Consider the following 25518-nt stretch of genomic DNA (forward strand, 5'->3'; position numbering starts at 1 on the left):
GAAGTTTGACCTAGAGAGGAATCCTTTCAAAGATGTTCAAAGTTTAAAAGAAAAATCAATAAATTTTTGCCATAGCAAATGGAATCTTTCATGTAAACAGATTAGTAAGATGGTCACCATTTCACGCAAAAATAGAAATTGAAACCAGGATCAAGAACAGACTTTCATCTTTATTATTCAAATGGTTGGTTAATACAGACTCTAGTTCAGTAGGAGCCACCGAGCCAGTGCGTTTACATGTGTGAACATCCATTATCTCGCTGCTATTACACACTGGCTAGTCTTCACCTCCACGACCTCCACCAATTTAATATAAGGACTAGAACATCTGTGAGAACGGCCACAACTGGTTCTTTTCGACTCCAAGAAATAAGCAAACAGTGTCCTGAAATGCATTACAGGGGTTGTGGAAAAAAAAATGTGTCCATGCGCTATGTGTCTACGGCTCAGTTTCAGAGAAGGTTCTCAGAACCTAATTTGGGCCCTGCTCAGAAGCTATACTGATGTACTCCCCCACTTCAGGGGTGGTCCTGGTTATAACTTATAACGGAAATAAAAAAACAAAAAAACATCACAGAATGTCCCAGGTTGTGTTTCAGGTTACAGAAGGCCCTGGTGTTACCCTTCGGAGTCAAAAAGAGCCAAAATAAAACTGCTTTGAAAACAAATATCGATCTTGCAATGCAGTTTTGTTTTCTGATTTCTTCCCCCACAGTTCTTAGCGCAATACTGTACATTTATTTTAGATGTCACCCAACATGTCAGTAGACGGAGGGTATATGAAAGGTTTTCCTGAAATGTACTAGAGAAAACAATAACCACACATGAAAACAAATTGAACCTTGAACTTCATAGGTTATATATCTGGGAAATGAAAAAGAAAAACAAATCAAATCGAGATCAATAAAATGATAGAAAAACATTCCGTAGTGTGAAACATCTTCGTCAACCTCTTGAACCATGAACTATTGAGGTGATTTTATACGTTTCTTTAGATTTACAAAAGTGCAAACAAGGCATGTTTCAAATATCTTACAAAAAGAATGAAGGGATCCACATAAAACCATGGCATGTGGGAGTCACACAGCTGGGATTTGAAGGAGCAACCTACAGTATCAATACTGCTTTCATCTCGTATGAGTCAGCCAAGCTAGAAAGGTACAGGATTGAAGAATTATCACGTCGCCGTTGTTGCAAAATAGTGGCGTTGATGAAAAAGGGTCATCAGCAATGAATATTGTGATGAATATGGCAGACACCTTTTCTTTCTCTCCCCCTCTTTGGTCCATCCATAGACCCAGATACATATTTCTTTCTGAATGCGCAAATAGATATTTGTGTGAATATACAATGTACACTGCTGTTATGCTTAATTTATACACGGTCAAAATATAAATCACACTGCTGTGTTATACTTAATTTATACAGACAAAGTATAAATCAGGCTTCACCACACCCATTCACTTCCCGGTCATGGTATCTGTTGTAGGTACTGTAGTTTCATATTAAGGTGTTTATCTGTTGACGATACTGTAGTAGTTTCATATCATGGCAATACTGGACTGGACTTGAACCTTGAACTGTACAGGGGTCAAAAGACAGGCGTTTACAGGAAGTAGTCTGGGGTGCGACGAGTGACATGGGGCTCCCCTCTGCGTGGCGCGGGGTCAAACTGCAGGCTGGGTAGGAAAGAAAGAAAAGAAAAATCAGGAAAAAAAATAACATATATATATCTTTTCCTACCACTGGAATCATCTCTGCTGAGGAGAGGTACATGGGAAATAAAGGCAGAATACACAATCACATCTTGAGTGTTAAATGAACTCTGTTCACCATCATTCTTTTACATACTGCAAAATGATTGACAATATTAACTGGTTCAGACCGTACAACGTGTGGGCATGTCATAACTAATCCAACCGACGGGTTGCTAGGACGCATTTTTATTGATATCAACCGAGACAAACATTTTCGGAATCTTTTTGAGTTGGCCTCCAAGGCCACCATACTCTTCGCTCTTCGTTCATCCCGTTTACCGCTGCAGAAAGAATCTCCTAATCTAGGGAGCTCTCCGTGGTTTTGATCAGTTGGATATACTAAGCTCTTCATTTCTGACTGCTGACCTGCCTCTCGTTCAAAATATCAACGCGAGGGACCATTGAGCAATTTTATTGAGGTAAGCAAAAATATGTCTCCCGGTTTTTCTCCGGAACGGAAATGGGGGGGGGGGGCTTACAGAGTAAAAGCGGCCATATCTTCCCAGCACCCCGAGCTTCTATTTAGAAAGAAATCCTGGCGCTGATTATGCTAAAGGAGACAGTGGGCCAGTTTCGATGTTTTTGGTCATACTTACAAGGAGTATTTAAGGGTGTCGTCTAGTTCCATGATAGCTGCCTGGTTCCCACAGCGGTAGCAGTAGTTTGGAGCGCTGAATATCGTCACCACGTTTCTCTCGTGACACCAGTTGTAACCCTGAGGGAAGCAGATGCATTATTAATGATGAAAAAAGGCTACTAATATAGTACAGATCTAGCAGTACTACAATATTAAATAGTCTTGAATGTAGAAATAAGCCAAATGCAACCGTGTAACCAACTGTGTCATTCCTAAAAGTAGGCAGTGGTGTGGCATGTTTAGTCCACTGGACTACAAGTCATGGTATACATTTTACTGCATACATTAAGACTAAAGTATACATTGCTTGATTTACGAGGAAGCCATTGGATTCCAATGATTTCAGTACAGTACAAAAGTCAACTTGCATACTGTAGACTTGAACCATGCTGACTGAGCTAGATAATCTGACATTGAAATTGAAATTGTCTTGAAATTGTCTTGAAATTGTCTAACATGCTAAATTTCCCTGTGAGGCAATTTTTGTTTTCTGTTTTACAAACAAAATTCTAAGAATATTTCCAAATGATCTTTAAGGCAACATTGGCTCAATCATTCAGGGAAATGTGTTTCTTTGGAGAAAATGTAAACAAACATGTACGATATATGGCCAAAGCTGTGATCATACAGCCGGCATGAAACTTTAAATTAAGCATACATTTAAAATGTGTGTAAAACACAATGTACGTCCAACTCAAGAATGTGGAGCGAGTTCTGCTGTTAGAATCTAGTTCGATTTTTCACAACACCTGGAATTAAATCAAGGCAACTATAAACAGATCAAACCTGCTGGAGACAGTGTGGCCACAAGGAGGCAGGCCACGCTCATACATTCTGGACCTGTCCCAAAATTCATAAATACTGGCAGGATATTCACTCCACCATAGAGACTATTTTGTGTTTTAAGAATAAGATGCCTCAGACTTGTTCTTTGTTATTTTTGGGGGAATATTCCAGAAGATTTATTAACACGTGACAAATATTTAATCAAGATCCTCTTAGTAACAAGAAAGAAAGTGATGGATGGACATATAAGGACATATAAGGGAAATATACGTCATGGAAAAACATTAATTTCATACTCAGGCTTCAAGAGGACAAGTTTCACAAAAAATGGGAAAAGTGGGATCTCTTCCTTCAGCCCATTTATTTGGCAATGTATGAGGAAAGAACCATTCTAGTATTAGTATTATTTAAATAAAATGCAGCCTTTTTTGTATTGTCTTGTCTTTGTTGTCTCTGTTGGTATGTTTGCTTTTGTTCTTGAAATATTATTTTCTCAATTTAAAAAAGAATCACACCCGTGTGAAGTGAGGGGCGCTAATATATTAAAGTCTAACTCATGTTGATTAGGTGATGTAATGGTGATGTAAAACAAACAATATGACGTAATGAGGGACAATATGACGTAAATGTTCCCTTCATTGTCAATTGCGTTTTTAAAACAAACATTGAACTAAAAACAAACATTAAACCTGTATATATGCACGCACGCACACGCACACACACACACACACACACACACACACACACACACACACACACACACACACACACACACACACACACACACACACACACACACACACACACACACACACACACACACACACACACACACACACACACACACACACACACACACACAAGCGTGTTACCTCCATGACCAGCTGGTGGGCGCGGGACACCAGCGTGAGGCGGTTGGCATGGTTGAAGGTCTCAGATATGTCCTGGCCAAAGGTGTAGCCGGCACCACGAGGAGAGATGCCCCAACCGCCACGGTCATCTGGATCTGACCACAGCAAGTCGCACATGGGACCCTATTGGCAGAGAGACAACATTTCAGGTGACCAGACCGGTACACATACGTATTTCGGAGCGCTATAGGCTTTTGATTATGGGTCAATTACAAGGACTCATTTGATCAATGATGACTTATCCCTCAGTAACACATTTTTTTGGCATTATTATTTTTGCATTAGTTGCCAGTCATTTCTAGTAATTATTTGTAAACTTGTAAACTATTTCTGACTGGCCTACTCAGGGCCATGCAGAGTTATGTCCAGGGCAGACACACCAAGTTATGTCCAGGGCAGACACACCAAGTTATGTCCAGAGCAGACACACCAAGTTATGTCCAGGGCAGACACACAGGTTTTGTGAATTCATAGATTGATTCATTGACCCTTCAAACATGGCCTCTGCCCTCTGGAATAGGCCCTACATTTTGAGACAATAACAGGTCTACAAACACGCAATGCAACACACTGTGAGCTTGTAGATCGGCTATTTTCCGACGAAGAGACTTGGTACAGACCCCCTGGGAGTCGGACATCAAGCACGTAAACTAAGTTTAGGGTTTAAGTGGCGAGTTACCTCATGTGGGACTTCCTGCAGACGGTCCAGTGCTCTGATGTGATCCAACGTGTCTATGGATGGCGACAGGCCTCCGTGAAGACAGAAGATCTAACATGAGGAGGATGCAGAAGATTAGAGGGGTCACTTTCACATGCACTGCCTACAAATGGATTTACAAGCAACTCCATACGTCTATATTTCTCTCTCCATCTATCTCTCTCTTCTTGTATTCAAATTGTGGTCTACTGGCACTCACAGGAGGTCCTTGAGGCGGTTCAAGTCAGTCCCCAGCAAAAATGTGTTACAGCAATAGGGCATCAAAATCAGTTTAACCACTTTGACCTTAATTATACTTTGGATATTCAAACAATAGCTGATCTACAAGCCCACAACACTGAGCTATAATTTTCAAATTTACAACTTTATTAGGGAAAAGAAAAAAAAGTTAGTTCAAAAGAATAAAAATTAAAATATAGATATATTTTCAGTTGATTTCCCAGCCTTATTGTTATGTAGACTAAAGGCCCTGATCGAGTTCAACAGAACGCTGTACCTGCTTTACTACATGCGTGTGAACTAAGCGTCCTCATGGACGTGAAAAGCGCGCCATCCCACCTGGGAGTCTACCAAGGCAGTGAGGGGGAGGTAGTCGAACAGGTCTGTGAAGTATTTCCATACGTTGGCGTTTCCGTATTTCCTTAGGCACTCGTCGTAGAAGCCGTACACCTGCGTGATCTGTCTACTTTCATGGTTCCCCCGAAGGATTGTGATGCGCTCCCGGTACCGTACCTGAAAAGGAGGCATCCAGGGAAAGCCAAATGATTATTAAAAAGCTACTTATTTTTTTCTTTTTTACTGTGCATGAGTCAGCCATGCCTCTAACTAAAGTAGTTAATTAATAATCACAATTATTTTAACCACTTTATCCATTAACCCATTCTGACCTGAGATCAGATTCAAAAGATTTTTCAAAAATAGCAGACCTACAAGCTCGTAGCGCGCCACTCAGTGTTGCGCTATGAGCTTGTAGATCTGCTATTTTTCAATAGCTAAAGCATAACGTAATGCTAACACCAAAAGGGATTCCCGTCCCCAAAATGGGGACGGGAATGTTGGCTATTCAAAAATAGCGGATCTAAAAGCTCTGGCGTGGAGCATGCCCGTACCTTAAGTGCTACTAGTAAAGAGACGGTTTCCACAGAGTAGTAGCCTCTGTCCACGTAGTCGCCCATGAACAGATAGTTTGTGTCCGGCGACTTGCCACCGATCTTGAACAGCTCCATGAGGTCATGGAACTGACCATGAACGTCCCCGCACACCGTCACCGGACATCTCACCTCCTGGACGTTGGATTCCTTGGTCAGAATCTCCTTAGCCTGGTGGGAAAGAAAAAACAACAACAACAAAGAAAATAAGCTTAATGCACAATATTAATAAATACTCTAGATAATAACGTGTATGACAGCAGTCATTGACTACACAAATTATTTTAGCCTGGCTCCAGACCACAGACTCCGCCTACTCACTGAGTATGCACTATAGTTGGGTCCCGGGGAGAAATCATTTCTCTTTTGGGTCTCGAGCTAAAAGGTTTTCTAGTCTACACACACACACACACACACACACACACAGCGCAGATGGTTCTCTAGGCCCTAGGGGCCTGGGCCTCCATCACCAGCGGTCATTTCTCTCCCAGGAAATAAGCCTCTACTGTGTATAATGTACATGCCATTTGCTGTACTGTCGGACCTCGCAATAGCTGTCAAGCTGGCACTAGACTCCGTCTTCCTAGAATGAAGCAGTGTGCTTCTCCATTAACATGATGCCGAGAATAGCACAGCTTCCACTATAGATGGAGGGAACACTCAAGCCGCTGTTTGTGTCCTCATACAATGAACACAGAGCAACTCGTTCAGACGGGTGGGATGCAGTCGAAAATAGAAGCAGTTCTTTTTTTTCCCTCTTATTTTCTTCTTTCCTCTGGTGCAAAAAGCTCTTAATTGCACCAGTCATGCCATTTTGGTATCTCTATTGGGGGTGTAAACCTCACGTCCAAAGTGTAGAGTTCAAATTCTAAACGTTTTGAGCTTGTGGATCTGCTATTTTTGATACTATTTGTGTGACGCTCTATAGTATGATCAAGTGGGGCATTAATTTCCGGAAGAGAAAGAAAGGAGCACCTTTCTCCTTCGATAAGTCACCGGGTGCTTCTTTTCACCGGACACAGTGAGCCGTTTCACCGGGAGGCCGCAGCGCATGTGGACGAACAGAACATGCCATTCCGCTCTGTTCCTCTCCCCCTGCTTAACAGGCGCCTGTGAGCCAACCTGAGAGAGTCACTACAACAAAGACAGAGGTCGTCCTCCCCGTCCGGCGGTAATGTTTACTCAGTAAGACAGCTCAGCTGTGCTCGTTTTCGATTACCAAGAAGACCTCCTTATTGCATCAGCATTCTCTAAATAAGTGGAACATCCTATGCAATACACTTTTCATTAATCAGCTGTACAGCACTGCATGTCCGTTGGATAGATAGCAGGTCGATGACTAGACACAGATAGGAGTAGAAATGGAACAGGGACAGCTTAAACCAACTAAATTAAATAAGATCGACTGACAATGTCTTACTCAACAACACCACCAACACCAACTGATTAATAGAATAATCGTGATGTAAATTCTGTAAGACATGGTCATTATTCAAGATCACGATACGTCTCTTGTGTTTGTGTTTTCTTTCGAGCTACGCTCGTTTTTTTGTTTACCAAGTCCTCCTTATTCCATCCGCATTCTCAAAATAAGTGTAACATCCTAAAATACAATAAACTTACCTGTATGTTCACAACGGATTGGATCGCCATGTGTTGTGAGCTTGTACCTGGGCTCTCTTTGCGATTTAAGCTCACAAGTCACAAATTCACAATGCGTCTGTAAGTCTGCTTTTTATAAATGTAGTATAAAATAGGGCTCAAGTGGTTTACTCTGAGTAGAATATGGAAATGTGTTAGATTAACGCACCGAGTATTTTAACTGTGTATTATGGCACAACAGCCTGGGGCACAAGGTAAAATCCTCAGTGTTCATTTAAGCCACGGAACCTAATTAATCGTTTTTACGGTCTATGCCCTGAACACTGCGGCGTTGCTGTACGGTAAGGTCTGTTTACGGTCTATGCCCTAGCCTAAACACTGAGGCGTTGCTGTACGGTAAGGTCTGGTGTTAGTGGCTTTAAGGAGCTTTAGACGGTATAAATCCCAGGAGATCTGCACTGAGATTGAACGACGAAGGAACTGTCTGACTGTCTGGCTGCGGGGTCAAAGACACATAAGAGGCCAGCCAGACCTGCAAGATGAAGTGATGAAGATTACAATCAGGCAGTGCTGACAATTGAAAACAAACTTACGTGTGTGTGTGTGTGTGTGTGTGTAAGGTGATCTTTAGTTTATACATCGTCCTATGACCGTGGTGCTCATCGTAGGAGAAAGTATAATGCAGGCCTGTGAATTCTCGTCCCTTTTCCATTTCCCTTGTGCATTGAACTAATGCACACTGCCGCTAACTAGGTACAACTTCCCATTGACAGACGGCCCATTCATCCAAACAGACAAGTCCTATGAAATTGTATTAAACAACAACAACAAACTCACCAACACTGCAGCTGAACGAAAAGCTTGAATTATCCTATCTGCAATTTACAATTTAGGCATTTAGCAGTTAAATTAGCTGCTAATCCAGAGCGATTTACATTCAGCAAGAACAAAAACATGGCGATACATACATAAAGTAAATTCTGCAAAGTGTTTGTTTCATAAAGATCCACATGTTATGACTTATGAGCTCCTTTCTGTCAAGAAATTCCTTGCAGGTGATTTGAAGTTGCTTTACTGATAACGAGTGCTTTTGACAGGAAGTAGCTCATAACATGTCTACGCCGGTAGATTTATGAAACAAACACAGATAGTTAAGAGGGTAATTCAAGCTTTTCGTTCAGCTGCAATGTTGGCGAGTTTGACGTTGTTTAATACAATCAGTCTTCAGATAGGACTTTTCTGTTTGGATGAAGACAAACATTAAACCTGTATATAGGAGGGGCTAGCTAGGGCTGGGTGCAATAACCGCAATACCGCCATACCGCCGGTATGTGACGCATACCGCGGTATCGGGTTCATTACCGCGGTTAAAAAAAAAAAAAAAAAAAAGGTTTTTCTTTTATGAAATGTTTTTTTTTTTTTATGAAATGAAAAGTGTATCATAATAAACAGTGACGCTCAGTCAGTCTAATCATGCCAGCAACACAACAACACCAGAGGGAGTTCAAAAAACCATGTGCAACCCAGATTCGGCACAAACAAGGATTGATTGATTGATTGATTAAAATATTTATTAACAGTTTGCAGAATTACACTACATTTCAAGCACAACTCAATACAAAGACTGTTAACTGTGAGTGGACACTTGTTTACAAGAGGGTCCACCTAAATTCATTTCACTCCTATGCCACAAAAATGTGGAACGCCCTACCAACTGTCATTAAGATGTAAATCCCTTGACTCCACCCACCCCTTTCCCCCCTCACTGTATACGTTTTCCCCCTTTTTACCTCCTTTATGATGATTTCCTGTTTTTGGCTTTATAGAAGTGCATAGTGTACAAAATGATATGATGAATTGAAAATGGTGGACCCTCTTGTAAACAAGTGTAATGCTTTATGGCAGGGGTATTCAATTAGATTAGGCCTCCTATGTGACACAGACCGAGTAGAAAGAAACGAGCCATTTTATCATGACTATTAGTGAGGACCTATTATATGAAGATAGGTTCAAAAGTGGTCCTTTAATGATTACCGTCATTATGGTAATCTCACAATTAATATCGCACACACCATACCTGTAACTTTTATTAGCCCTCTTATTATTCCACCCCCCTGTCTGTCTGAGCACGAAATAGCATTTGGTTGGTTTCACTGACACACACACACACACACACACACACACACACACACACACACACACACACACACACACACACACACACACACACACACACACACACACACACACACACACACACACACACACACACACACACACACACACACACACACACACACACACACACACGACTCGACCAAGCTCTGGGGATCACTAAGCTCACAGCTTGTATATCTTCTATTTTAATATTTGTAATATATATATTTTTCTTTTTTTCCATAAATCTTCTCTTCTGGGGGTACCTGGCAAAAAAAGGTCAGATGGAGGGGTCCGCGGCCAAAATACATCAATTTGGGGGTCCTTGACATAAAAAGTTTGAGAACCAGTGAACCATTGCCATAAGGGTCCATTCAGACCTCTGGTGGTCCCAGGACATGACCTTGAGAAACAGTGATGTATTGTAGACCAGAAAGCGAGAGAGAGAGAGAGGGAGGAGTGGAGAGACATGAACGGGCAGCCCGTCAACATGACAGCGGCAGATGGGACAGAGGGGGGACAGAGGGGGGACAGTGGGGGGACAGAGGGGGGACAGTGGGGGGACAGTGGGGGGACAGAGGGGGGACAGAGTGGGGACAGTGGGGGGTAGGAGGGGGGACAGTGACACAGTGAGTGTGTGTGTGACACAGAATGTCAGTGTTGCACACTAACAGCACGTCCGAGTGCTGACCTATATATGGTGCACACACTCCACGTGCCTCTACCACCATGTGACATCAGGCCTTAAAATGACTAGGCTGAAGTGAAGCAAAGCAAAGCAAAGTTACCATGTTTACCCAGGGTAACTGGACTAAGCTCAAGAACTTGTTTACAGCCAGGCCCTGCTCATAGAACATTTCATGGTAGGGGTTCAATGCCTTGCTCAAGGGCACTTCAGCGGCGGTAATTATAATGTGCCGGTCCGGGGATACGAACTAGCGACCTTGCGATATCAAGACCGCTCCGCAAACCGTTCGGCCACCGCTGCCCAAACACTTGACTAAAGGGTCGCCATAAGCAAGAGAGAGAGAGAGAATATTCCATATGCGTGTGATCAAAATGGATCTGGGGATTCATTTAGATCCTCCATTAATTCAAATGGAAATTCAGACTCCGAGATATAGGAAATTGTTGTAAATGGGGCAGGTCAGTCAATCTTCCTTTGACTGTAGCCACAGCATGCTTAAATACAAGGATACATCCAATGAATAAATATTGAACTACTCTGCGAACGCATAAACCTTGTGATGCGTTTTATGTGTTACTGCACACTAAATAATCATATTTACACTTACTACAGATATTCTGCTAATGCCATAATCTGGGAATAATGGTGTAATTAGGTTAATTAGATTTTTAAAAATCGCTGATCTACATGTTCAGTGCATCAAGATGCAATGCAATGCCATTTTTGCATGACACCGTTGTAGCACGAAGCATATAATAAAGTGGTTAATTATCAGACTAATCAAAATGAGTGAAGTTATTTTCACGTAACGTTGATAACTTTATATGTATTTAAAATAATCAATTACAGCTAAAATAAATGTGCTTTCCTTCTGGGTTATTTGAATATAATTGGAAAGAAATAGTCAATAGAATAATGTCGAAGAAGATAATCGCCTATAATAATCGTTATTATCGTTATTATTTAAAGAAAGTAGGTACACATAACCCCGAGTCAAGGCAAATGTGTGAACCTTGCTGATGATGTTGGCTAATGAGTAATTCAGCCATAAAGAGTTAACAGGCCAGTGGGTGACCACCTCACTGTTTGAACGAGACAGAGGTCAACCAGAGTCCTTTAAACTGGAACAGGGCAGAAGGTCTTAAGGCTCATACATAGTCTGGATTTTCGGTGGTTAGGTGACCACCGAACTACAACATGACGTCACGAGCCGCGGTGAAGAGCAAACCACCGCCACCGCTCCAGCGCTTCTTTGTTTTTACTCACTACCGCTCAACGTTATTTCAGCTCCGGTGGTCAGCTCACCACCGGAGCGGTGGTCACCCTCACCACCGAAAATCCAGACTATGAATAGGCCTTTACACTCCGACTCTGTTTTCTTTAGTAGCTAACTCTGGCTCTACTCGGAGGTGGTCAGGAATGATATAGGGCCAACGGTCGGTTACAAAACCTTTTTGTTTGGGGACAGATTTTCACTGAGGGCTCGTTTCCACCGCTTGCAGCCTCAGACAGAATTTGAGGGACTGTGTGTCGACTAAACAAACACAACGATGAGGGTTTGGACTGCTAACGTACAGTAGCCCACTAGCCTACTTTGACCATTGTTTTGGTAAAAGTTCTATATTTTGTTAGCAATCATTGCAATGGAGTCTAGACAGTATAGTGTTTGCTACTTTGCTCAGTAACACCGTTCTCCCAGTCAACCCAGCTCTTTAAAAACATTTAAAGATTTCTTTCCAGGTGGGTTGCCAATGTCATCCAATCAGAAGAAAGTACCTATTTTTCAGGCAACGTCGTAGTTGACGGGTTGTCGGACTAATGTGCAGTTCCCAACATTTTCTGTTTTCTGTTTACTAAGAGCTAGAGAGACGATTGTTACTGAACAAAGCCGCTATACTACAGTTTACCGATTAATATCAGAGCTAGTTAACACTTACTTTAACAAAAGAAAATTACTTCATCTCCATATTTAAGTCTACGTTATGTTGTAGGCTAGGCAAGACAACACAGAAGCAAAACTAAAATTTAACTTGAGTTCAAACCTCCAGGCCAAACTTGCAGCAAAGACCTTTGGCAGAGGTTGTGCGTTTGTCATGATTCAGCTGTACTTATCATTACAGTACTGCATGTGTCACCCGAGCAAGGTGTCTTCCTTCTTTCATGTTTAGTGACTCAGAAACTGGCCTTGGATGCAACCTTACCCAGCCTGCATTGTATGAGCAAACACAGTAAAATGACATCAGGTTGCACCGTCTTTGTGTAACCGCACCTGAATGCTTAACTATTAATATTCATAACTTGGAATATGGCCTGAAGTGTTGACCTTAGTCTCACCACTATTTTTTGACCCACCCAGTTCTTGTCTTGTTCTCGTCATGAGTACTAGTACTTAAAGTATATCCTTATATACTTCTCATATGACGAATAGCGAAAATAACGACGATCTACAAGATCATATGTCTTATCGGAACATGTGAGCTTGTAGATCACAATTTGCCATTATATTTAACGTTTTGAAAAAAAGTTTACCCTGGCTGAATAATTCATTACTTAATTCCATTTCTTTGGCTACCGTTGTAGGCAAAACTGGGCAGAAGAAGTTGCAACCTGCAAATTTTAGCATCAAGATTTACGTATTCTGAGAAATTATGATTTAATCTTGGATTTGATTAAACTCCCAAATGTGTTACGCAAGGTCACAAATATCTTGCAGCAACACAGATCCCAGTCCAGCTGTGAAGAATAGAAGGCTGACGCCACAGGAACCCATTTTAGGCGGGAACCCCTTTTGGTGTTAGCATTACGTTATGCTTTAGCCATTTAAAAATAGCAGATCTACAAGCTCGCACGCCACTGAGTGGCGCGCTACGAGCTTGTACGTCTGCTATTTTTTTTAACTGTCAAGATTTAAGACATTTTTTTAATCTGATCTCAGGTCAAAATGCGTTAAAGAACCACCATTCTTCTGTGCGTTAGAATCTGATCTCAGGTCAGAATGGGTTAAGTGCCTCCTGCCTAGCCCACCACCAACCAGCCACACCTTCCCCAGGCATGCCTCAGCCTCTGCTGGGAAAAGCTTAGATTACGGGACGCCAGACACCACCACGCAATCAACAAACCGCTTTAGTCAGGCCAGGGGCAGCTAGGCATCGAGAAGTCAAGTCAGCAGTTTCACCAGCTCCCAACAACAACATAATCCTATTGAAATGTGTTTTTAAATGGTCAAATGCCCCCTCGCAAGCTGGCCAAACCTGAGCTTGATTAATACAAACAAACAATTGTCGTCATGACAAGATGAGGCCACTCTTGAAAAAAAGAAAATAAGAAAAAAGAAAACATGGTTTAATATGGTTTCTCTAAAGGTCAACCATTACATTTCATTAGAGATGACCAAAGGTCTTTTTGGATGCCGTTTAAGTTTGACCGCAAACATTACATCACGTGATAAACCATGACACACCACTTAAGTTTACTATGGTCAACAATATATGTCAGCAAAGACTCAGCATCTTCTAAACCGCCGAGCTGTTATCAAGCTGGAAAACCTTGAAAAGTGAGCAGTCAGACGTTGAGTTAATGCTTAGCTGTGCATGGTCAGGTAGTTTACTTTAATGGTTCTGTTGTTTTGCAATGTTCCATGCACCACTTTTAACCCTATAGTAACCAAAATGTTACATGGTTATGGATTAAATACATTTAATTTATTTCAACACAGGTTGTCAATGAGATCCAGTAGAAACAAATATATTGTTCACTATCAAAGACATCTTTGACCATGATTCAGTTGCTTGCTTGCAGTGACACTGTAAGCTACCTTGTTGACATATGACTTCAAGTAAAATCATCATCCGCTCCAACAAGTTCGTACGAATGGGCATGACTTGTCAATTCAATATATTATTCAACCTCCTCTGAGGAAAATGTGGAAATGAAAAGGCCGGGTAAGGGATTACACAGCACATCGCGACCACTCCACACCCCCGCGTACATTCCAAAATGGGACCTCTCTGAGTCAGTCTTGGGCAATGCTCAGATCCTGCCTTCAAAACAAACAATGGGCTTGTATGCAATTTTAAAAACACACACACACACACACACACACCTATTTTTAATTAGGAGCTGCTGGCTGGCGCGGAGGTGCATTGCATTCCACTGAATACATTAATCAAACACACACTGCTCGTGTGCTCATGTGAGGTCCGACACCAAAAGATGTGTGAACGATTATTATATGGCATTCTCTGCTGAACTCGACAGCACACATCGGTGGTCGCAAGTGAGGGAGAGCGCAGGATAGACAGAGAGGGGGGGGGGGGGGGGGGGGGGGACGACAGAGAGAGCGAATCAATAGAGTATGTGTGACAGCAGTTGTCAACTGGAGTGGACAGTGGACCCGAGCAGACAACAATAGCACATGGCAGCGCGAGCACCATGCCACTGAAAATAGGTATCTGGCAGTGTCCACACTTCAGACTGGCTGCCCAAAAATTGGTTTTGTTGAGTCTGGATTAGCAAAACAGGTGGTTTGAAATGTGATCCAAATCTGATTTCTAAAGATGTTTCAGTCTCTGGACACTCGGACAATAAACCCTGCATTTCTCTCACGCCTATGTCATTATGTCGTTACTCGTTACCACAGCAAACGATGCAGATATAGGCCGACGATGTCTGAAATTAATACACAAATCCCATCTGATGGCTTGCAAATAACTGTGGACAGTCAGTCCGAAGGATCTCAATTTAGACGCCAGTTACTTAAGTAGACAAATTAACAGTGCACTTTGACCCATGATAAAGGCAGGAAGCAAGAGCTGAATATATAGATAATTTCAATCACATATTGATACATTCATACACCTACAAAAGCTGTTCTTGTTCACAGATTGAAGCCATTCTTCCTCTATTTTTGTTATGACCCTAGCCTAGGTCATATATGTAATTTCCTGTGTGTTTTTGAGTGGTGCAACCACTTCATTACTGAGCTATGTTTGTACCTGGGTCTGTCTGTCTGTCTGAGCACGAAACCAGCTTGGTTGGTTTTCACTACCACGTTTGGACTCGGGGCGGTTCACCGGAACCGGGCCGGCACCCCTGTGGGTCTGGAACTTCTGTGGACCCCCATACAGAATTGCACCACTCACTTTTTTCCATGTGTATTTGTATTGACTTTCTTCTCTCATTGTGTGTGATTGAGTAGTGCAGAGTGGCTGAATGAATTAATCACTTGACCAATGCTATAGGTTGTTTATTCAATGTTCAGGCCATCAAGTGCAAGGAGAGCAAAACACACACACAAAGAAATTAGGGAGGAGAATAGACTTACAACGTTGGGGTCTGACTATCAGTCTAGGAAAGAACATGTATGGATAAACAAACCGCTGGAGTCAGACGAGAATAAGCCTCCCGTCCTATAACCTTGAGCCAAATGCACTTCATAGATGGTTTGGGACCTACATTTACGATCGTTTTAGTGCTGAGAGGGAAAAGCTGCATTAATACGTGACAAAAATCAAATGATTAGCATGCCGTAATGACCAAATACAATACTTCAGTCCGCACTTTAAAATGCAATGATAAATGTGTCATATTTTAGTAGGGATGCTCCGAATATTCTGAAACTATTCGGACGAATAGTGGCAAAAAAAAGCATATTCTGTGTATTGTGGTTGATTTTAGAGCCGAAACCAAATAGTCAAAGAACCGGGGTACGGCTATAACAGCAATGGTACAAAAACTGGAATAGCTACTGTAATCAAATTTGCTGATGTTCCAATATTTCTGCACCACACTCAAATGGACTAGGCTATAGGCTACTTTTGCTTGTCGCCATGACATATTTGACACTACCAGATGCATCAGCACTGATATTTAAGCCTACGTGCATTTATAGAGCTCAAGTTCAGTACATCCTGTGTGAGGTACAGATACTGTAGGGGTCTTTAGGAGAAGAGGCCAGGTTTCCAGCAGACGTGTCTTTTGCTTATGTAATGTGTGGTTATCATTGGTTGGTGGCAGAGGCATAGAGATATGAACAAAGGACAAAAGCCAAATGCATACACTTTTTATCACGTGACATTGAATGAAGTTTAAAGGTATATTCAGTGATTTCACTTAATTCAAATATCACTTATTTTTTTGTTTTGTTGTGATAATCCTCCCTACTATAGAGTGTGCTGGCCATATAAGGAGTTCCTCCCTGTCCCCAGTTAACCCCTGGGGGTAAAAAAAACCTTAGGTTTCGTTTTTGACTCTCTATCCTGATTGGACGAAAGGCTGGGTCCCACAGCCAAAAACGAAACCTACGTAAGGTTTTTTGAGTGAAATCACTGAATATACCTTTAAGCACCCACAATATTATATATTATTCAAACAAAATTCACCTATAAGCCTCAATTGTGTATGCAAGATTAGACAGACATTTAACGGCAATTTCATTCTGAGATCCCAATCTAAGACATGTCGTTTTGTATTGTCTGAATGTTTGTAGTCTCGCAGTGAAACTGATCAAAATAGTAATTCTTGTGCAAATGTTCTTGCACGCTCTCTCTCCATCTCTTAGCTCTGGTCCATAGCCCTAATGCCCTTTGCTGCCGTTGCATTATGGTATTAGTGCTATGGACCAGAGCTATCCCTCTCTCTCTCTAGTTGTATTCACTTGTAGATCAACTATAAATCACTTTAGCTGAGGAGTGGGCGGCCCCCAGCAACCCCATCAAGGACCCCACGCTGAGAACCCCTGACTTACAATGTTGTCTTTTAATGTCAACGATACGATGGAATGAGATGTTACTTACAGCCTAGGTCATAAACGTGGAATGTGGGTGGCTTGGATTATTATTAGTAGCCTCAGTCTGGACTCTGGACTGTAACTGCATGTCGTCTTGTCTTGACTGAACATAGAAAAGTCGCATCATTTGAATATTGCCATATTTCCAGGAAATCGTTGCTTCAATACGAATATGGTCAGACGAGAGACTATGATGAAATGTAACGTTACTCTACTACAGACGCCATTTTAAGAATGTCTGGAAGGCTCCCATGGGAGACACAATACACATTTTGACATAACTTAACGATAATGGAACAAAATAAACTCACCTTTTCGCAGAGGGTTTTGACCTGGTTCTCTGACAACTGTTTGCATTCGTTCAGTTGTTCGATCCACACGTCGATTTCTTTCGTGAACAGTTTCTCGTCCATTTCTGTAGTGTGTGTGTGTGTGTGTGTGTGTGTGTGTGTGTGTGTGTGTGTGTGTGTTTATGAGATTCGGATTGCTGCTTATTAGATCAGCCGCACAGTCGCACACACACTCACTCAAGTGTGGACTCGTCCGATCGATTAATCCAATATTGTCGTGTTTAACCCGTATGTAATTGTAATGTGTGTATAACGAATGTATGAGAGACGTCCCCAACACGTCTCTCTGGTAAACTCTCTCCACCTGCTCCCAGAAGAAATGATAAGATTGAACTGTAATGAAACTGTGAGAGAGGACTGGAGCCGACAAGACGTCAGTGTCACCCGCCCCTGTAACGTCACCCCCGGGCCGCCCCTCGCTGTCCCACGCAGGCAGAGAAGAACCGCCCGGCGCACATAGGGTATGTCGTTGCCTTGACGAACAGCCTTGTAGGGTCGCCAGTTTTAACCAGGGGGATTTAAGGGTTTAACATTTCCATGTCATGATGATGGACACCCAAATTCATGTGTACTTTCCACTGTTCTTAGCTTACGTATGATTCATGACTATTTTTATGTATATGATGTATTAGTATTACCATGTTTTTGTTCTTGCTTACTGTAAATCGCTCTGGATTAAGAGCGTCTGCCTAAATGCCTAAATTGTAAATTGTAATTGTAACATGAGCTCATACATGAGCCCCATTTAGATCAATAAAGGTCTGTCTTATACTTTGATAATATTATAACTATGATAAACATAAATTGCATCATGTATGGTGAGTAGGTGTAATGTACGTGATATTGAGAGGGTTGAGGGTTTTGTATTACAAACATTATTTCAGGCACAAAAGTACCCTGTGGCCAGTGGTCACAGCGCGGTTTAGCGCGCTTTGGCGTCTGCTACTTTGTTATTGGCTACTCAAAGTACTCATTGCAGATAGACCTGCTGTTTTATTGGCTTAGAGCTAGACTTTATTACCATGATTTGAAGAGAAGTTACGTAACTAAGGTAGGCCACATTGAAAAAGAACACGTCATTGTGTTTCACTTGGAATCACGGAAATGTCTCTTGCATAAGGGGGAAACAAATGTTTTGGTTTTGTGAATAAAATATAATCTTATAGACAAAGATTTATAACTAAATGTTAAAATGACCCGACCTCAGTTATAATCATATTTTCAAGTGCAGTAATTCCGCTGTGCACTGGTGCCAAGGCAAAAGGAGGGACACAGACAGCATGCCATTTTGTTTACTCAGCCTTGGCTGAAGGTGATGGTAAACAGATGGCACAACGTCAAATGGGGGTCCATGTGGCTAAATATATTATTTGGGGGGTCCTTTACATAAAACGTTACATGTTGTAGGCTATGACATCCAGGCTGTTAATAGTCATATACAATATATTGTTTCCCTCCAGTCCTGCATCTTTGGGTTAGATTGAAATGTAATATCAGAAGAATAGTTTATCATAATTAAAGGGCCACTTCACCCCTTTTGCAACCAGATCTTATTTTAATGATGTTTGGGAGACAAGAAACACTTATTTTTTGTGTTTTTAGATATTTCAGTATTTCAAGTGTCCATGGGCTCCATGATGTCATGGACAGTTTGGACACTGGGCTCACTTCCTTCCTGGACTACAATTCCCATAATGCTTTGGTGCACTGCTCCTCCTTGTGGATAGGGGGAGGGCTGTCTTACGGAGACAACATGTAGGAGCAGCAGATGTACAATATTTGCCTTTTAGATGAAGTGGAGTAGAAGTAAAAGTATTGAAAATTGGTAGTAGCCTACTCAAGTAAAGTAAAAAATAAACTTTCCACCACTGCACTTTCATGACTCAAACCCATGATGGTCTCATATAAAGGGTGAACCTTGGACCTGCAGCCAACCACCAGACAGCCACCACATCCCTCCTGTTATACAGTATAGTATACTGACATCAAAACAGACACAGCCATTAAAGGACTGCGTCAGCGGCTCCTAAATGGACAAGCTAATGAACAAGTGCCTTGTTAAATGTATAATCAAATCCCAAAGTAGCCATTTCTACCTAGCTTTGTAATTATAATGAAAATATGGCCATGATTAAAGGAGAATGAAGAGAGCAAACAGGTGGGAGGACTTGTGCTCAAGAGTTTTGGGAACGGTGGAAATGTTTTGGGCAAAAACATATTTTTCTTCTTTTTACCCCAGTTGGAAGCTTATGTTTCAAACTGGCAGCATGTACAGATTATTATATTAATATGTGTGCCTTCATTTGAGATGATCTACGTCTATCCGTCTAAGCCATCCCAACCTATCAAAATAAGCGGGGGTAAGGTGAGTTGTAGGAGTAAGGCCTAGTAATAGCCTTACGAGTTTGTTTTGGGATGTCTGGAGCCTTGTTTTTAAAGCCTTTTTGGTGCTCTAGTCTAGTACCACGAGGTGCAAGCATAGTCGAAGAAAACATGTCTGTCTCCACTCTGTCCTCAAATTGAAAGGAACTCGGAATTCGTTTAAAAGAACAACTCTGTTTTGAGAGATACCAACATTTTCCCTCTGTTTTTCCACTTCCGCAACAATCAAGCATAGACTGTGCGTGCGTGCGTGCGTGCGTGTGTGCATGATGCACTCAGTAAGTTGTTTTGGAGACAACAACAACAAATCTGCCTGGCTGAACCACATGCATTTTGTTGCTATTTTCTATTGTCTATTTATCTTCAGTTACTGGAACACTTTCTTTATAACCTCAACGTCTCTGTCGTTGAAAGTCATTTTGTGTTATAGTAAAACAGTTGCATTCTTATTTCTTTGTCATAACAATAGCTGTCTAAATATAAAAGCTATTAAATATAATATGTCTGTTTTCAATTATGCTGCATCGCTAAAGTGTCCTCTGAATTAAAGCTGCACCAGTATGTGACGTATTTGGAAAGAATGATAAGTATTCTCTGGGTTATGTTTTGGACGATTGCTTTACAAAGTTACCATGTTTTCTGTGGTGAATCATGACGACGTGTTCCTTGGATTATGGTTTGACTTGTTCTTTTCAGAATTAACATTTCAACCGTCCCTTTGGGAACAGATATTTCCAGGCTTTCTGATTGTGCAGTTATTCCCCCGACCAGTGGACTGGGCAGGCCACCAATCTGGCACACACAACCACTGGGTCCCCTCATGTGACCCACATACACAAGGCTTGGCCTTTAGTTGTTTACTATTCTGTGTTTTTTTGCTTAACCACTTAAACCCCATAATACTTAGTTGAATAGAGCCTTCTATACTAAAAATACAAACGTACAATGCGTTGCACTGTAAAGCATTGCGAGCCTGTCGATTTGCTATCCACGACAAATGTTCGCCCTAGAATAGGGCCTGACTAGGATTCATGTGGTTGTAAACAAACACACGCACGCACGCACGCACGCACACACACACACACACACACACACACACACACACACACACACACACACACACACACACACACACACACACACAGACACACACACACACACACGTCACACACACACACACACACACACACACACACACACACACACACACACACACACACACACACACACACACACGTGTGAACTCAGAGTAAATAGAAGAAAGATGTTATGGCATGCATTACAAGATTTGAACCAGGGCCAGCTGTGGGAAAGGACTAGCATTATTTATATGGTATGCAATAGTAGCGTACTTGGCGAGTCACCAGGGTCTAAACATCACCCATACGCATGTGCACTGAGAACACGACCTTAAGAAGCACATACTGTAAGCACCTAATGTGTCAATATAGGAGGCATTCATGGCTGCTGGTGATAATATCCATGGTTTATCAGTAACTTAGTAACCATATACATTATTGTATAAGTATACATATTGACTTAGTTTGCATAACAGTGTGATAATGTTCCCTGTAGTATAGTTACGTAACTTAAATACTACGTTTTACTCAAGTAACATTAGTGGTTCCCAAACCTTTTAGCTCAAGACCCAAAAGAGAAATTAAGGTTTAGATGTTTGCCCGTGACACAAACTAGTGAAAATAGCAGCTCTACAAGCACACAACATGTTGCTATAGGCATCATGTTGTAAGCTTGTAGATCTGCTATTTACACTACTTCTTAAACATTTATTTATTTATAGAAAGTATTTGATTTGTTTTTAAAAATGGAAAAATGTTGAAACTGTTTTAATTGAGGAAAAGTGGTGATTATTTAGTTTAAACCTTTTTTAATCTTTTGAAATACTACTTTTTGATTTGTTTTATGTAGGAAACGGAAAAAGGGAGATATTTACTTGCGACCCATAACAATTGGTCTGCGACAAAAAGATGGGTCCCGACCCACTGATTGGGAAAGTGATTTATGGAGACCGAGGCCACTGCGTTTTGTTAGTCACAGTGAAAGGTCCACTGTGCCGTAGTGATAAAATCAGCCGATACAATATGGCTTTGAGTAAACATAACTCACTCTCATCACAATCGTTGCTAATCATTGCACAGAAGAGTGGCACAACTCATCATAGCTGTCAGCCTGGCTGTCATAGGCACACACCGTTGAAGAGCGGGATCAATCATGCATGGTCTCCTTGAAACAGTGGTTGAAATTAAAATAGCTTACAGTACATCATGTTACATAAGCTGTTATCCTGCATGGGTACATGTCATGTGATGGTAGAGTCATGTGATATAATGATTACCCTTGAGATAAACAAACAGATGAAAAGTAGGGAAGACTGTGTGTGTGTGTGTGTGTGTGTGTGTGTGTGTGTGTGTGTGTGTGTGTGTGTGTGTGTGTGTGTGTGTGTGTGTGTGTGTGTGTGTGTGTGTGTGTGTGTGTGTGTGTGTGTGTGTGTGTGTGTGTGTGCATCAAACATGTCAACACAACACACAACAATACACCTGACAGATTATACAACAGATTGATGTATAGCTGAGGCATGAGACTTATTGACTGATGCAAGCTCGCAATGCATTTCCAATGGAAGTCACATGGTTTGATACAATATTTATATATGAGGGGGAGGGGGGGCAGTCGAAACACAGCCGAAAGCCGTACAACAAAAATGTTGTGTCAAACCATGTGACTTCCATCGGAAATGCATTGGGCCGCTTGCATCAGTAAACAAGTCTCATACATCTAGCATGCATCAATGTTGTATACTAGAAGCGAAGGTTTGAGACTGAGTCAGGCCTTACAACATCAACAAAACATATAGAAAGGGAAGGAGAGAGAGAAAGAAATACGGTAAAAGAAACAGAGAGACAGAGAGAGAGAGAGAGAGAGAGAGAGAGAGGGGTGGGGGGGGGGGGGGTGAGGGGGCTTGGCCAGAGTTTGATGTGTCTCTAGGATACTGGGTAACCATGACAACACTAGGCTACGGTCTATTATCTATCTTGAGCTCCATCTTCTGTCTGCAAGCAGCAAGTGCAGGTAAAAGGACGATGCAGTGATTCTGGGACACAAGAAGGACAAAAATATATTTATATATAGGCTACTCCGCTACTGTATATTTAATACCGAATTCTCTTATCCAGCCCCTATAAATCAATGATGTATATACAACATAAAAACAAAACATTTTTTTTTTGTATTTAGTAGATTATTTTGTTGTTTTAACAATGCGTTTTAAACTTTTATACCACTGGAAAGCCTGTGGGTGCATTTGTAAGGGAGCTAGCTGTTCCACTAAACTTATCATTTGTCATTTACCCATACACGGTACACCTGCTCATTTCTATGAGATTGTTTCCCCAGAGAGGGAGGGGACTACATCAGTATATCGTCTCTGTCGGGTGGAAATTAATGAAACATCATGTCCAAAACTGTTACTTTTCAGGATTCAAAAAATAATAATTGATACTGTAACCTATGACTGTAACGCTGAAGTACTATGATCAAGTAGGGCATTCATTTACAAAAAAAACAACATATGGTTTAGGTTTTTATTAGAAAATATTTTGAAAACATTGGAGCTTACATACTGTACATCGGTTAGCAACTCTGGTGGGACTTGAACCAACAGCCTTTGAATATCTCTTTTGACATGCCTAGAACTCCAATGCGCTATCCATTGCACCCCAGAGCCTCACCTAAAAGCAGCCAGTGGGTGGAAATCTAATGGCGAGAAACAAGTACTAACTATACTAACAAAGTAGTCAAAGAAAAACAAATCCAATTTGTTTTTCATGACACCCCACTTAACTGCATCAAAATTAGTATGTTAGGTGATACTCATTTAAACACGTTAGATAGAAGTCACACCATGGCATGCCTGTGAGTCCCAGCAGCCCCATCATTTGATACTGATACTGCATGATTGTGTGACTCTCCTTGAGCTTGTATCTGCCTTTAGATAGACACACTATATTGGATGGTGTCTCTTGATGGGCACTTTATCTCCAAAAGTCCATATAGCTTCTCATCATCCCTCTCTATGACTTTCCTGTCTGGTGTGGAGCATGAGGATTTACCATCAGAGTGCATTGCTGAAGTGGACTCAAGGTCTATCCCTTGTTTCACTGCCTTGGTCTATCTTATAGTCAGGCAGGAAATTGACATGATAGTTCAGTTGATGATACACACACGCATGACATTTGGCACAGATGACCTGCAAATGACCCTGATTCATAATCATACCTCGGGCCACGCAGATGCATGGCCACCAGTTGCAGCCATTATAAAACTGGCCACGCGTGAGCGTCATTTCCATCCACCAGCTGTTTAAAAACCCGGAAGAGACGCCTGGACGACACGTTTTGTGCGGCGAAGCTGTGTTCACGCCCTTTCCAGCCCAATGATTGGCCAATGACACACCGTCCAGCCAATCACAGTGCAGACTGACACACTTTCCAACCAATCACAGCGCACAGGCCTGGTATTCAGCCAATCACAGTGCAGAAGGGCTATGATGTCCAATGTTTTCCAGCCAATCACAGTGCAACAGTGCATATGTACCAATGATAAAACATTCAACACTGATGCTACTAAAACAGTCACCTCCCAACCGGTTTGATGCTCCTCAATTAATAGGTAGCAGTAATATATATATAGGGCAGCCGTGACACAGTCAGCCAAACAAAACATTCAATGAGATTGCATCATATCGGGCGGTGTGGCTCTACTCCTGTGATGTTCTAGATTAGAACAGTGGGACCCCTAAATTGATATGTTTTAGGACACAACCCCCTATCTGGAAAAAACGTGCCAGTGACCCCCATTTTTGTCAAGGTTTTTCAAAAAACTAAAATAGACAATCTACAGGCTCTCAATTTATGATCTTGTTGATCTTGTGATCAGCTATTTTCATATAGCCTAAGAAGGACTGTATACATGGACCCGGACCCCACTTTCAGAACCTGCTCTAGAATAATCTGTGCAAACATGACGTCAGCAGGGATCACCCTGCTATAGAAATATAGTTATGTCTGCTATAGCAATTGTGACATTGTCAAAATACTCAACTTAACGCACAGCTGTGATGCACCAATGCAGGAGAGTTTGTGTATATAAATCAATGTGTCAGCTGTGCCACGGCCCATTAGTGGAGCATTACCCCGTAGTCAGTGAAGATGAATTCAAACCTAAGCACAATGGTTAACTTAGTGTTCAGCGTTGGTGTCGCAGCGACAGCGGCAACAGCACTTCAGATTAGTTACTGTTATGTGCAGAAAAGACAAGAAACACTAGAAACCTTCCTGAAGGCCATAGAGGATATGATCAAGGAGAAGAATACATGGGGCGATATGAAGGACAAAGTGATCGAAAGGCTCCTCTCGCAAGAAGAGATGATTAAAGACATGGAGGAAGAGAGGAAGGCTGGAGAGATCACCATGCTGAGAATGGAAAAGATGTTGGGGGAAGTGGAAGGTGAGGAGAAAAGGAACTTCCAGGTAATCGCAGCCCTCAAGAAAGAGAGGGCTGAGGTTTTGAACAAAT

The 25518-nt window shown here is 41.7% G+C and overlaps 1 protein-coding gene across 1 annotated transcript; it reads right to left on the minus strand.

Moving 5' to 3' along the window:
* Positions 1–150: 150 nt before the first annotated feature.
* Positions 151–17874, minus strand: ppp2cab (protein phosphatase 2 catalytic subunit alpha b). Its single transcript, XM_083781693.1, has 7 exons — positions 17503–17874; positions 5919–6128; positions 5368–5541; positions 4771–4860; positions 4053–4214; positions 2354–2472; positions 151–1679 (listed from the first exon to the last, which is right to left on the minus strand). Exons 1-7 carry the CDS (start codon positions 17602–17604, stop codon positions 1607–1609), a joined length of 930 nt encoding a protein of 309 aa, XP_083637819.1. The 5' UTR covers positions 17605–17874; the 3' UTR covers positions 151–1606.
* Between the last annotated feature and the right edge of the window lie 7644 nt (positions 17875–25518).

Source organism: Protomyctophum parallelum (genome assembly GCF_964188405.1).
Source record: "Protomyctophum parallelum genome assembly, chromosome: 1".
In the NCBI taxonomy this organism is placed as follows: domain Eukaryota; kingdom Metazoa; phylum Chordata; class Actinopteri; order Myctophiformes; family Myctophidae; genus Protomyctophum; species Protomyctophum parallelum.

Bases quoted from the DNA above. Each gene is read 5' to 3' on its own strand.
- ppp2cab (XM_083781693.1), bottom strand. From the start codon at position 17,604: ATGGACGAGAAACTGTTCACGAAAGAAATCGACGTGTGGATCGAACAA. The intron at 6,129-17,502 runs GTGAGTTTATTT...CTTTCCCACCAG, and splicing joins TCAAAACCCTCTGCGAAAAG to GCTAAGGAGATTCTGACCAA. The intron at 2,473-4,052 runs GTAACACGCTTG...TGCTTCCCTCAG, and splicing joins CCCACCAGCTGGTCATGGAG to GGTTACAACTGGTGTCACGA.